The sequence below is a fragment of the Pseudophryne corroboree genome, chromosome 4, assembly GCF_028390025.1.
Source record: "Pseudophryne corroboree isolate aPseCor3 chromosome 4, aPseCor3.hap2, whole genome shotgun sequence".
Lineage (NCBI taxonomy): Eukaryota > Metazoa > Chordata > Amphibia > Anura > Myobatrachidae > Pseudophryne > Pseudophryne corroboree.
Window position 1 is genome coordinate 682,998,900 of NC_086447.1, and position 14,517 is coordinate 683,013,416.

Here is a 14,517-nt window from a genome sequence, read left to right on the forward strand (position 1 = left end):
CAGCAGTGCTGCATATGTATTACAATAGGCTATTAAGTCTTTGTTAAACAGGATACATGCTGCTCATATATGTGCAGGTTTGAATGCAACATAGTATGTTTATTAAATCTGCTTACATAATTATAAGTCTGCATATTTAACCATTTTTCCTGTTGTTTTTCCAGAATTTCCTGTATTACATCTCTCCTCCATTGAAGGCGCAGGGGTGTTAAGGGGAATTTGGAATCAGGCATATTGCTCGCGCAAGTTGTTTTTTGTATTGTCTGTCTATATAATGAGTAATACACCAGCAAAGACTATTATTCTTATCATAACTGTTTATAATGATATTATCCCAAAGACTGCAAATCTGAATCATGGCTGTGGTCAGCCAAATACTGGCTTTGTTCACTGTTGTAAAGTAAGATGTGTTATACAATTGGTCAGCACATGGTGATTATAAAACAGTATCTGTGGAGCACTGCAAGCATTGTGAGTTCAGGCTCACCTGCAGCAGCTTTGCTTAATTCACTTAGCCACACCACAATTGGATACGCCCGATCTCATCTGATCTTGGTAGCTGAGCAGTGTTGGGCCTGGTTACCCATCTGGGAATACAAGGTGCTGTAGGTACTTTTAAATCTACAGCCACACCACACTGGATACGGGACCCATTAACTAAGTTGCGGTTAAGCAGCAGACATCTCAGGTTTTTTAAGCCTGTGAGTGGTCACATTTAGTTTCAGACTTCTTAAAAATTATTATATCTCTGAATCAGGATATATCTGGATGTATGTATATGGGTATATAATATATATGTGTATGTGTGTATGTATGCATATGTGAAATATATATATATATATATATATATATTATAAGGTCTGAGTATGTGTGAATATACATTGTTATATATATATGTGTGTGTGTATATATATATATATATATATATAATATGCTGACATTAAGAATATATTTAAAAGAAAGAAAACATGGTAGGACACCATTTTTAACATTACTTCCTGGTTCTTGGCAGGAGGTTGCTGCCCTACAACACTCAGCCTCTGGGGGAGCGGGGGGTTGTTAGGAATTTAATTTATTAATTTATTAATTGTTTTTGACAGCATGTCTCTACAGGAAGATTCACTATTGCTGGTAACCACATGCACGGTAATGCAGGTTTATACACAGATTACTTCCGTGGTGTACTTACTGGTCGGGGTACATGATCACTAAGTCTAATGCATAATCAAACAAGCAGCTTTGCTGCAGAGTCGGTCACACAGTGTGTCGGACAAATACGACTGCACAGACAGACCCTTACCGGTCCTCTTTGGGGGGAAATGCGGGCGCATGTACTGCCTGGGAAAAAAAAAATTCTGTGCTCAGCTAAATTGTTGCGGTCGATTCGCCGCCAGCCCTCATAGCACCAGGCCAGTACGTTAGGTTCTCAGCGAAGGATGAACAATTTCCAATGAGAGACAATTGCAATTATTGGCGTTTAACTACCTATCGGAGTGTACCCTACACAGCATTACGGCTGTTGGTTCGCCCTGCTCTGGTAAGGGTTTGAGGTAACAAGGCTGTAGTGGCAGGGCACTCCAGTTCAGGTTTGCCCTAAATAAAGACCACCTTACACTTCTTGCTGCCTACAGCTTCTGTGACGTTGGCAGTTGGTTCTTGTGTTTCAGCTTCGCTAGTGGCACACAACGTCCACTTTGTCTACGTTCCAGACGAGAATAGATCACAGACCAGGTGGGGGGGCGGGAAATCTGTTTTCCTACCATTGTCTAAGCGAATTCCTGAATGATTCCGTCTCATCGACTTCAATTCCTAGGTATGATTCTCGATACGGTAAATCAAAGAATTTACCTACCCGAACAGAAGTACAGGTCATTCGTCATCTGGTACAATTAGTGCTTAAGCCACGCACAGTCTCGGTTCTTTTGTGCATTCGCCTATTAGACACAATGGTGGCGGCTTTCGAATCGCTTCAGTTCGGAAGACTTCACTCACGTCCTTTTTAACTGGATGTGCTCGCACAATGGTCGGGCTCGCTTCGGCAGATTCACCGCAGGGTGAGGTTGTCTCCAAAGGCCAGAGTGTCGCTACTCTGGTGGCTCAAGGTACAGAATCTAACCGCAGGGAAACGGTTCGGCGCCTGGAATTGGATAATTCTCACGGCGGACGCGAGTCTCAGAGGTTGGAGAGCTGTAGTTCAAAATTTTCAGCTCCAGGGTCTCTGGGCGGATCACGAAAGATTGCTGTCTATAAATGTCCTGGAACTCCGGGCAATTTACAATGCGCTACAACAAGCAGTGCACATGCTGCAGGCTCAGGCTGTTCAGGTGCAGTCAGACAACGCGACGGCGGTCGCATGCATCAACAAACAAGGAGGAATGAAAAGCCGCATGGCCATGCGGGAAGTAGCTCGAATCCTCAATTGGGCCGAGGTGATTTTGTCGGCAGTATTCATTCCGGGAGTGGACAACTGTGAGGCGGATTATCTCAGCTGTCGGGATTTTTTATCCAGGATGTGCATTAAAACCAGAAGTGTTTCACATGTTGGTCCAGAGGTGGGGTTACCCGCAAGTGGACCGGATGGCATCTCGCCACAATTATCAAACGCCCCAGTACGCGTCCAGAACGAGAGATCCAAAGGCAGTGGCGGTGGATGCTCTCACAATCACGTGGCCATACAGTCTCGTGTATCTGTTCCACCGTTTTCCGCTGCTCCCTCTGTTGCTAAAACCGATCAAAAGAGAGTCCGCCACAGTCATACTAGTGGCGCCTCATTGGCCTTGGAGAGCTTGGTTTCGGATCTTCGCGGTCTACTCGCGGACGTTCCTTGGCCGCTCCCACTGCGTCCGGACCTCTTACAACAGGGTCCGTTCTTTTTCTCCGATTTAGCGCGGCGGCGTTGACGGAGTGGCTGTTGAGACAGCCCTCTTAAAAAGAGAGGGCATTCCAGAATAGGTTATACCAACCATGTTACATGCTAGTAAGCCAGTTACGGCAGCTCATTATTACAGAATTTGGCGTGTCTATATAGGTTGGTGTAAAGTTCGTAAGTTCCGACATCATCTTTTTTGTTATGTCTACAGATGGGGTTAGATGGAGGTCGGCGTTTATCCACACTAAAGGTGCAGATATCTGCGTTGTCAAATTATTTTCAAAGAAGATTGGCTCTATTGCCGTCGGTACACACCTTTATGCAGGGTGTCCTCAAAGTACAGCCTCCATTTCACTCCACTTACTGCGCCATGGGACTTGAATCTGGTTTTAGATTGCTTATAGTCTTTTTATTTCGAACCCTTACAACAAGTAGATATTAAGTTTCTCACTTGGGAAACAATTTCTCTCCTGGCCTTAGCTTCGGCAGGGCGGGTTTCAGATTTGGGTGCCTTGTCATGCAAGCCACCGTATTTAGTGTTTCATAATGACAGAGCGGAACTTTGGACGAATCCCGCTTTCCTACCAAAAGTAGGGTCCTCTTTTCACATCAATCATCCAATAGTAGTTCCTGTGGTAACAGGAGATTCTGGAATTTTGGTTGGGGTACGCGCATTACGCGTTTATGTATTCCGAACGTCTACAGTTCCTAAGACGGATACGTTGTTATCCTCTATGATGCGGCCAAGATGGGTTGGCCACCTTCTAAGCAGACTTTATCCAGATGGATAAAACTGACCATACGTCAGGCTTACCTTCATGCTAGGTTACAGCCACCTACATCAGTAACAGCTCATTCCACATGTTCTCCGGGAATGTCATGGGCAGCTGGTTGTGGAGTTCTACGACACAGCTTTTGCAGTGCGGCTACATGGTCTTCAGTGCACATGTTTGTGCGCTTTTACAAGTTTGATACTTTTGTGGCATCAGCATCTAGCTTTGGCCGTCTAGTGTTACAGGTGCCAAACAGCTCTCCCGCCCAGGGGGGAAACTTTGGTACATCCCTAGAGTACTCCAGTGACCCCTAGTGGATGAAAAAGAAAATAGGATTTTGGTACTTACCAGGTAAATCCTTTTCTTTGAATCCATAGGGGGCACTGGACGCCCACCCAGAGCAGTTTTCCTGGCTTGTGGTTAGTTCAGGGGATCTTATGGTAACACACTCTCACCAACTGGTTCAAATTAGCAAGTTTATTGGGTTGGTGTCAACTGATAGTTGTCAGTAACGTTATGTGTCAACTTTATTGTTGTCCGTTTGTTATATGTAATTCTCCATTAACCTCTATAGCTCCTGTTCGGCTCAGTAAAAAAACACTGAGGTACTCTGGAATATGGAGGGGAGAAGTAGTCTCAAATTTTAACTTATTCAGTGCTTAGTTCCTGTGGAACTGTCCATATCCCTAGAGTACTCCAGTGCCCCCTATTGATTCAAAGAAAATGATTTATCTGGTAAGTACCAAAATCCTATTTTTGTGATTTTTGCAAATTTATTAAAAATAAAAAACTAAGAAATCTCATGTACATAAGTATTCACAGCCTTTGCCATGAAGCTCAAAATTGAGCTCATGTGCATCCCGGTTCCACTGATCATCCTTGAGATATTCCTACAGCTTAATTGGAGTCCACCTGTGGTAAATTCAGTTGATTGGACATGATTTGGAAAAGCACACACCTGTCTATATAAGATCCCACACTTGATAGTGCATGTTTGAGCAGAAACCAAGCATGAAGTCAAATGAATTGTCTGTAGATCTCTGAGAAAAGATTGTCTCGAGGCACAAATCTGGGGAAGGGTACAGAAAAATATCTGCTGCTTTGAAGGTCCCAATGAGGACAGTGGCCTCCATCATCCATAAATGAAAGAAGTTCGGAACCACCAGGACTCTTCCTAGAGCTAACTTGCCATCTAATCTGAGCGATTGGGGGGGGGGGAAAGGCCCTAGTCAGGGAGGTGACCAAGAACCCGATGGTCACTCTGTCAGAGCTACAGCATTCCTCTGTGGAGAAAGGAGAACCTTCCAGAAGGACAACCATTTCTGCAGCAATCAACCAATCAGGCCTGTATGGTAGATTGGCCAAACGGAAGCCACTCCTTAGTAAAAAGCACATGGCAGCCCGGCTGGAGTTTGCCAAAATGCACCTGAAGGACTCTCAGATCATGGGAAACAAAATTCTCTGGTCTGATGAGACAAAGATTGAACTCTTTGCCGTGAATGCCAGGCGTCATGTTTGGAGGAAACCAGGCACCGCTCATCACCAGGCAAATATCATCCCTACAGTGAAGCATGGTGGTGGCAGCATCATGCTGTGGGGATGTTTTTCAGTGGCAAGAACTGGGAGACTAGTCAGGATAGAGGGAAAGATGAATGCAGCAATGTACAGAGACATCCTGTATGAAAACCTGCTCCAGAGCACTCTAGACCTCAGACTGGGGCGACGGTTCATCTTTCAGCAGGACAACGACCCTAAGCACACAACCAAGATATCAAAAGAGTGGCTTCAGGACAACTCTGTGAATGTCCTTGAGTGGCCCAGCCTGAGGCCAGACTTGAATCCGATTGAACATCTCTGGAGATATGTGACTATGGCTGTGCACCTACGCTTCCCATCCAACCTGATGGAGCTTGAGAGGTGCTGCAAAGAGGAATGGGTAAAACTGCCCAAAGACAGGTGTGCCAAGCTTGTGGCATAATATACAAAAAGACTTGAGGCAGTAACTGCTGCCAAAGGTGCATCAACAAAGTATTGAGCAAATGCTGTGAATACTTCTGTACATGTGATTTCTTAGTTTTTTATTTCTAATAAATTTGCAAAAATCTAAAAAATACTTTTTTCACGTTGTCATTATGTGGTATTGTCTGTAGAATTTTGAGGGGGGAAAAAATAAGAATTTACTCACCGGTAATTCTATTTCTCGTAGTCCGTAGTGGATGCTGGGAACTCCGTAAGGACCATGGGGATTAGCGGGCTCCGAAGGAGGCTGGGCACTCTAGAAAGATCTTAGACTACCTGGTGTGCACTGGCTCCTCCCACTATGACCCTCCTCCAAGCCTCAGTTAGGTACTGTGCCCGGACGAGCGTACACAATAAGGAAGGATTTTGAATCCCGGGTAAGACTCATACCAGCCACACCAATCACACCGTACAACTCGTGATATGAAACACAGTTAACAGTATGAAACAATAGAGCCTCTCAACAGATGGCTCAACAATAACCCGATTTAGTTAACAATAACTATGTACAAGTATTGCAGACAATCCGCACTTGGGATGGGCGCCCAGCATCCACTACGGACTACGAGAAATAGAATTACCGGTGAGTAAATTCTTATTTTCTCTGACGTCCTAGTGGATGCTGGGAACTCCGTAAGGACCATGGGGATTATACCAAAGCTCCCAAACGGGTGGGAGAGTGCGGATGACTCTGCAGCACCGAATGAGAGAACTCCAGGTCCTCCTCAGCCAGGGTATCAAATTTATAGAATTTTGCAAAGGTGTTTGCCCCTGACCAAGTAGCAGCTCGGCAAAGTTGTAAAGCCGAGACCCCTCGGGCAGCCGCCCAAGATGAGCCCACCTTCCTTGTGGAATGGGCATTGACAGATTTTGGCTGTGGCAGGCCTGCCACAGTATGTGCAAGCTGAATTGTACTACAAATCCAACGAGCAATAGTCTGCTTAGAAGCAGGAGCACCCAGCTTGTTGGGTGCATACAGGATAAACAGCGAGTCAGATTTTCTGACTCCAGCCGTCCTGGAAACATATATTTTCAGGGCCCTGACAACGTCTAGCAACTTGGAGTCCTCCAAATCCTTAGTAGCCGCAGGCACCACAATAGGCTGGTTCAGGTGAAACGCTGACACCACCTTAGGGAGAAACTGAGGACGAGTCCTCAATTCTGCCCTATCCATATGGAAAATCAGATAAGGGCTTTTACATGATAAAGCCGCCAACTCTGACACTCGCCTGGCTGAAGCCAAGGCCAATAACATGACCACTTTCCACGTGAGATATTTCAGATCCACGGTTTTTAGTGGCTCAAACCAATGTGATTTTAAGAAACTCAACATCACGTTGAGATCCCAAGGTGCCACAGGAGGCACAAATGGGGGCTGAATATGCAGCACTCCTTTCACAAATGTCTGAACTTCAGGTACTGAAGCTAGTTCTTTTTGAAAGAAAATTGACAGAGCCGAGATCTGTACCTTAATGGAGCCCAGTTTTAGGCCCATATTCACTCCTGCTTGCAGGAAATGCAGAAATCGACCTAGTTGAAATTCCTCTGTTGGGGCCTTTTTGGCCTCGCACCATGCAACATATTTCCGCCATATGCGGTGATAATGTTTTGCCGTAACATCTTTCCTGGCTTTAATAAGCGTAGGAATGACTTCCTCCGGAATGCCCTTTTCCTTCAGGATCCGGCGTTCAACCGCCATGCCGTCAAACGCAGCCGCGGTAAGTCTTGGAACAGACAGGGGCCCTGCTGCAACAGGTCTTGTCTGAGCGGCAGAGACCACGGGTCCTCTGAGATCATCTCTTGAAGTTCCGGGTACCACGCTCTTCTCGGCCAATCCGGAACCACGAGAATTGTGCTTACTCCTCGCTTTCTTATTATTCTCAATACCTTTGGTATGAGAGATAGAGGAGGGAACACATAAACTGACCGGTACACCCACGGTGTCACTAGAGCGTCCACAGCTATCGCCTGAGGGTCTCTTGACCTGGCGCAATACTTCTCTAGTTTTTTGTTTAGGCTGGACGTTATCATGTCCACCTGTGGACGACCCCATTGATTTACAATCATTTGGAAGACTTCTGGATGAAGTCCCCACTCTCCCGGGTGGAGGTCGTGCCTGCTGAGAAAGTCTGCTTCCCAGTTGTCCACTCCCGGGATGAACACTGCTGACAGTGCTAGTACATGATTCTCCGCCCATCGGAGAATTTTTGTGGCTTCTGCCATCGCCGTCCTGCTTCTTGTGCCGCCCTGTCGATTCACATGGGCGACTGCCGTGATGTTGTCTGACTGGATCAGCACCGGCTGGTGTAGGAGCAGGGATTTTGCTTGACTTAGGGCATTGTAAATGGCCCTTAGTTCCAGAATATTTATGTGAAGGGCAGTCTCCTGACTTGACCATAGTCCTTGGAAATTTATTCCCTTTGTGACTGCCCCCCAGCCTCGTAGGCTGGCATCCGTGGTCACCAGGACCCAGTCCTGTATGCCGAATCTGCGGCCCTCCAGAAGATGAGCACTGTGCAGCCACCACAGAAAAGACACCCTGGTTCGTGGAGACAGGGTTATTAAGCGATGCATCTGAAGATGCGATCCGGACCACTTGTCCAACAGGTCCCACTGAAAAATTCTGGCATGGAACCTGCCGAATGGAATTGCTGCGTAAGAAGCTACCATCTTTCCCAGGACCCACGTGCAGTGATGCACCGATACCTGTTTTGGTTTTAGGAGGTCTCTGACTAGAGAAGACAACTCCCTGGCTTTCTCCTCCGGGAGAAACACTTTTTTCTGGGCCGTGTCCAGAATCATTCCCAGGAACATTAGACGTGTCGTGGGGACCAGCTGTGACTTTGGGATATTCAGAATCCAACCGTGCTGGCTCAGCACTTCCTGAGATAGTGCTACTCCCACTAACAACTGTTCCTTGGATCGTGCCTTTATTAGGAGATCGTCCAAGTATGGGATAATTAAAACTCCCTTTTTTCGAAGGAGTATCATCATTTCCGCCATAACCTTGGTAAATACCCTCGGTGCCGTGGAGAGTCCAAACGGCAGCGTCTGGAATTGGTAATGGCAATCCTGTACCACAAATCTGAGGTACTCCTGGTGAGGATGGTAAATGGGGACATGCAGGTAAGCATCCTTGATGTCCAGGGATACCATGTAATCGCCCTCGTCCAGGCTTGCAATAACCGCCCTGAGCGATTCCATCTTGAACTTGAATTTTTTTATGTATGTGTTCAAGGATTTCAAATTTAAAATGGGTCTCACCGAACCGTCCGGTTTCGGCACCACAAAAAGTGTGGAATAGTAACCCCGGCCTTGTTGAAGTAGGGGTACCTTGATTATCACTTGCTGGGAATACAGCTTGTGAATCGCTGCTAGCACCGCCTCCCTGTCTGAGGGAGCAATCGGCAAGGCGGATTTTAGGAAACGGCGGGGTGGAGTCGCCTCGAATTCCAGCCTGTATCCCTGAGATACTATTTGAAGGATCCAGGAATCCACCTGTGAGCAAGCCCACTGATTGCTGAAATTCCTGAGGCGGGCCCCCACCGTACCTGGCTCCGCCTGTGAAGCCCCACCGTCATGCGGCGGACTTGGAAGAGGAAGCGGGGGAGGACTTTTGTTCCTGGGAACCTGCTGTTTGCTGCAGCCTTTTTCCCCTGCCTCTGCCTCTTGACAGAAAAGACCCTCCTTTTCCCCGCTTGTTTTTCTGGGACCGAAAGGACTGAACCTGATAAAATGGCGCCTTCTTAGGCTGTGAGGGGACATGGGGTAAAAATGCTGACTTCCCAGACGTTGCTGTGGAAACTAGGTCGGAGAGACCATCCCCAAATAATTCCTCCCCCTTATAAGGCAAAACTTCCATGTGCCTTTTGGAATCTGCATCTCCAGTCCACTGGTGAGTCCATAAGCATCTCCTAGCAGAGATGGATAATGCACTTACTTTAGATGCCAGCCGGCAGATTTCCCTCTGTGCATCTCTCATGTATAAGACTGAGTCTTTGATATGGTCAACTGTTAGCAGGATCGTGTCTCTGTCTAACGTGTCAATATTTTCTGACAGTTTATCTGACCACGCAGCGGCAGCACTGCACATCCATGCTGACGCAATAGCTGGTCTGAGTATAATGCCTGAGTGTGTATATACAGACTTCAGGATCGCCTCCTGCTTTCTATCAGCAGGTTCCTTAAGGGCGGCCGTATCCTGGGACGGTAGTGCCACCTTTTTAGACAAACGTGTGAGCGCTTTATCCACCCTCGGGGGTGTTTCCCAACGTAACCTATCCTCTGGCGGGAAAGGGAACGCCATTAGTAGCTTCTTAGGAATTACCAATTTCTTATCAGGGGAAGCCCACGCTTCTTCACACACTTCATTTAATTCATCTGACGGGGGAAAAACTACAGGTAGTTTTTTCTCCCCAAACATAATACCCTTTTTTGTGGTACCTGGATGTAAATCAGAAATATTTAACACCTCTTTCATTGCCTCAATCATGCAGTGAATGGCCTTAACGGGCATTAAATTTGACTCATCGTCGTCGACACTGGTGTCAGTATCCGTGTCGACATCTACTTGTGCCACCTGAGATAGCGGGCGTTTCAGAGCCCCTGATGACTTTTGAGACACCTGGACAGGCACGAGCTGAAGACTCGGCTGTCCCACAGTCGGCATGTCGTCAAATTTTTTATGTAAGGAGTCTATACGTGCACTCATTTCCTGCCATAATACCATCCACTCAGGTGTCTGACCCCCAGGGGGTGACATCCCTGCTAAAGGCATCTGCTCCTCCTCCACATCATTATCCTCCTCAAACATGTCGACACAGCCGTACCGACACACTCCACACACTCAGGGAATGCTCAAACAGAGGACAGGACCCACAAAAGCCCTTTGGGAGGACAGAGTAAGAGTATGCCAGCATACACCAGAGCGCTATATATAAATATACAGGGACTAACTGAGTTATGTCCCTAATAGCTGCTTTTCAATATAATATACTGTATACAGTGCCAATTTTAATGCCCCCCCTCTCTTTTCCCTCTTACTGTACTGTAGAATTGCAGGGAAGAGCCAGGGAGCTTCCTTCCAGCCGAGCTGTGAGGGAAAAATGGCGCCAGTGTGCTGAGGAGATAGGCTCCGCCCCTTTTTCACGGCGTATTCTCCCGCTTTTTATGGGATTCTGGCAGGGGTATTTACCTCATATATAGCCCCAGGGGCTATATATTGAGGTATTTTAGCCAGCCAAGGTGTTTTTATTGCTGCCTCAGGGCGCCCCCCCCCCAGCGCCCTGCACCCTCAGTGACCGGAGTGTGAAGTGTGTATGAGGAGCAATGGCGCACAGCTGCAGTGCTGTGCGCTACCTTGGTGAAGACAGGATGTCTTCATGCCGCCGATTTTCCGGACCATCTTCTTGCTTCTGGCTCTGTAAGGGGGACGGCGGCGCGGCTCCGGGACCGAACATGAAGGCTGGGCCTGCGGTCGATCCCTCTGGAGCTAATGGTGTCCAGTAGCCTAAGAAGCCCAATCCGGCTGCAAGCAGGCGAGTTCGCTTCTTCTCCCCTTAGTCCCTCGCTGCAGTGAGCCTGTTGCCAGCAGGTCTCACTGAAAATAACAAATTCTAAGACTATAACTTTCTAAGAGCTCAGGAGAGCCCCTAGTGTGCATCCAACCTCGGCCGGGCACGAAATCTAACTGAGGCTTGGAGGAGGGTCATAGTGGGAGGAGCCAGTGCACACCAGGTAGTCTAAGATCTTTCTAGAGTGCCCAGCCTCCTTCGGAGCCCGCTAATCCCCATGGTCCTTACGGAGTTCCCAGCATCCACTAGGACGTCAGAGAAAATCATTTATTCAAGTTCAGAATAAGGCTGTAATTTAACAAAATGTTGAAAAAGTGAAGCGCTGTGAATACTTCCTGGATGCACTGTCCCTCCAGGACTGTTTAAACATGATTGTTATGTATTGGGACACATCATAATAGCGGCTAAGTTCAGTACTGGGAACTTCCTTTCCCACCTTCCATCCATAAGGTACCAGTTTGTATTACTGATGGAAACGATGGATGTCCTGTACTCTTAATCTGCCACTAATGAATTTGTAACTGATGGTGAGGGGCTCCTAATGCCATGAGCCCTTCTACCCTGTTTTGTACCTGGTGTTGTTTCTTTTGTTTTGTATGGTATTATGTATGTTTTGCTCATTGATGTGTACAGTACTTGCTTGTGGAATGTGGTACACCACCCCCTTTCCCAATATTTCCTGTGTACTGTGTCCCCCCGTCACCCCCCCCCCCCCCTTTACATTTGTTTATTCATTGAAAAAGTCAATAAATACTATTGCTGAAAATAACAAAATGAGAACACTGGATATTGAAATTCTATGAAAACAGAAATCCTGGCAAAAATAGAAAGTTTTTACCGTAATCTCCCTTCACCCCAGGTAGAGGGACCTAGTAAATAATCACCATTATAGGAATATCAGTTACAGAATTTTAATTCTCAAGCACTGAATCCCTACATCTTGAGAGAGGGAACAGAAATTGGACAAATTTATGAAATTAGCAGGATTTAAATCACCGCAGTTTGTCCCCACCAATTGAAATTGCTGGTAGAATGCAGCCATTAAAAACTCCTAGACTGCATGCAATTTAAGACATACTTCTCCAATTCTAGAGTCAAAAGGAGAAATTGGACAAATATATGTTTGGTCCACTGCACAAAGAGGTCCACAGAGTCAATGCTAAGTAACGCTGGCCATCTGACAGGTACCATGGTAAGAAAAAGTACCCCTAACAGGATAAAACTTATGTGTACCCTGTTAGTATAGTAATAAATGCAGTGTGTTCCCAATGTGTATTAATAATAGATGTGTCCCTTTTATACTGAAGACTAATTTGTGCTTCCTAAATTTATTTTTTTTATAAAATCTATGCCCCTTATTTGTTTAATAATATCCTAGCCCCCTGTGTATTTAGAAATCATTTCTGTGGTCCTTTATTTTTATAATAAATATCTCTGTTATTATTTTGCTAACGATATTATTTAGCCCTATATTTTTGTAGTGTAGTGGATTTAAGGGTCTATTCATGAAGCAGTGAAAAGAAGTGAGCCAGTGGAGAAGTTGCTCATGGCAACCAATGTATAATTTTATAGAATGCCTTTAATAAATGTTACTTCAAAGCTGATTGGTTGCCAAGGGAAACTTCTCCACTCGCTCACTTCTCCACACTGTTCACTGCTTCATGAATAGACCCCTTAATACTTACCTTACCATGGGATAAAAAAAATAAGGGTGAAGTATGACCTTCTCAACAGAAATGAATTAATCTTACATACAGGTAGAAAACTGGCTATATCTAACCCTCCCAAAATCATGCCAAAAAGTAGCTACTTACTGTAATTGAATCACCATTTGGTAAATTATCCTCTGGTGGTAGACAGATTCTACTAATCTACTGAGTTATCAAACCCTTAAAACCTCTTCTTTCAGCTGTCATGTGAATAACACTTTATTCCATGTACGAAGTTATTAATGTAAAACCTTTTCAAGATAATTTACATTTAACATAAAGCAATACAAAATTAGATACCTGAGTACTCTGGATAATATAAAATATGGCACTATGTAATTCTTGATAGCATTTCATTTAAGCATATTGTATGGTCACACCAAACGTACTAATTCATAACACAAATATATCTGGATATTTGCATATTGACCAAAAAATAATTTATGCAAAAAAATCGAACTAATTGAAATTTCAAGTTGGGACTCATTATACATCAGTATAGGTCTTTCCATAAGACTTCTGTTTCTTTTCTTATGCGCAGGATAGAGTGTGATGATGGTGGCTATGGAGCAGTCCTTCAAGTCGTTTGATTATTTCATAATCTGGTAGTGCCAAGGCGTTGACATTCAGACCCAGCATACGTGACACCACCTCTCGAAAATCTACCAGCTGTAAGAAATTGCAGAGAGAAATAATTCATTAACTTATATTAAAATATAAAAATTGGTTTTGGATTTTTAAAGCAGCTGTCATTTGCTATTGCATTAGATACAAGTTACTGATTTTAATAGAACTTTGGAGAAGGCAGAGGGCAGTGTCTATAAAGCAGCACGTGGTTGGTTGTGACATGCTTTAGTGTTCTGACACTGAACACTGTCTCACCCATCCTTTTAACTTCCCCAGACACTTAACACAAGCCATTTAGGGGTCTATTTTCTAAGCCTTGGATGGAGAGGAAGTCGATGGAGATAAAGCACCAGCTAATCGGCTCCTAAATGCCATGCCACAGGCTGTGTTTGAAAAATGTCAGTTAGGAGCTGATTGGCTGGTACTTTATCTCCATCCGAGGCTTAGTAAATAGACCTCTAGGGCCATATTCAGAGGTGCACGCAAGAGGTATTGGTGCTGCGCTATTGGTAGCAGTAGATCTGAGAAGTTATGCAAATTCTGCAGGTGCCGTCTTTTGTAACGAGCATCAGATCCGCTGCCTGTGTCTGAAGGAGCAGCATCTGATCAACATTAGGAACATCACACAGACCATCAGACATCTAAGCAACTCACCGTAACTAAACTTTGAGGCCAGGAAGTCTGTGTCCGAAGACCCAGTAGCTGGCTTCAGTGTACCCCCAAAACCGCAGCGACACACCTCCACCTTCAACAACATTCCCCATCACTGCTCCCAAACGTCTGCAACCTGTAAATTAAGCTTCATCTAAATCCACACTGTGACCATTAAGACACGTGCAATACAGCTCCAACGCATGCGCAAGACAGAAATCATCACCCATTTGTAACTGAATCTGAACAGCGTCCACCTCTGAATCACCCCCTAGTTACACCACAAAAATGTACAC

General features: G+C 45.5%; 1 protein-coding gene across 2 annotated transcripts in view; it reads right to left on the reverse strand.

The window, feature by feature from the left end:
- Positions 1–13,146: 13,146 nt before the first annotated feature.
- CCDC170 (coiled-coil domain containing 170) overlaps positions 13,147–14,517 on the reverse strand; it is a 242,599-nt gene continuing 241,228 nt past the window's right edge. For both annotated transcript variants that reach the window (XM_063917874.1, XM_063917873.1), the window contains one exon: positions 13,147–13,612. In XM_063917874.1, the coding sequence (XP_063773944.1) occupies positions 13,475–13,612 (138 nt within the window). In that variant the 3' untranslated portion in view covers positions 13,147–13,474. The remainder of the gene's footprint in view (positions 13,613–14,517) is intronic.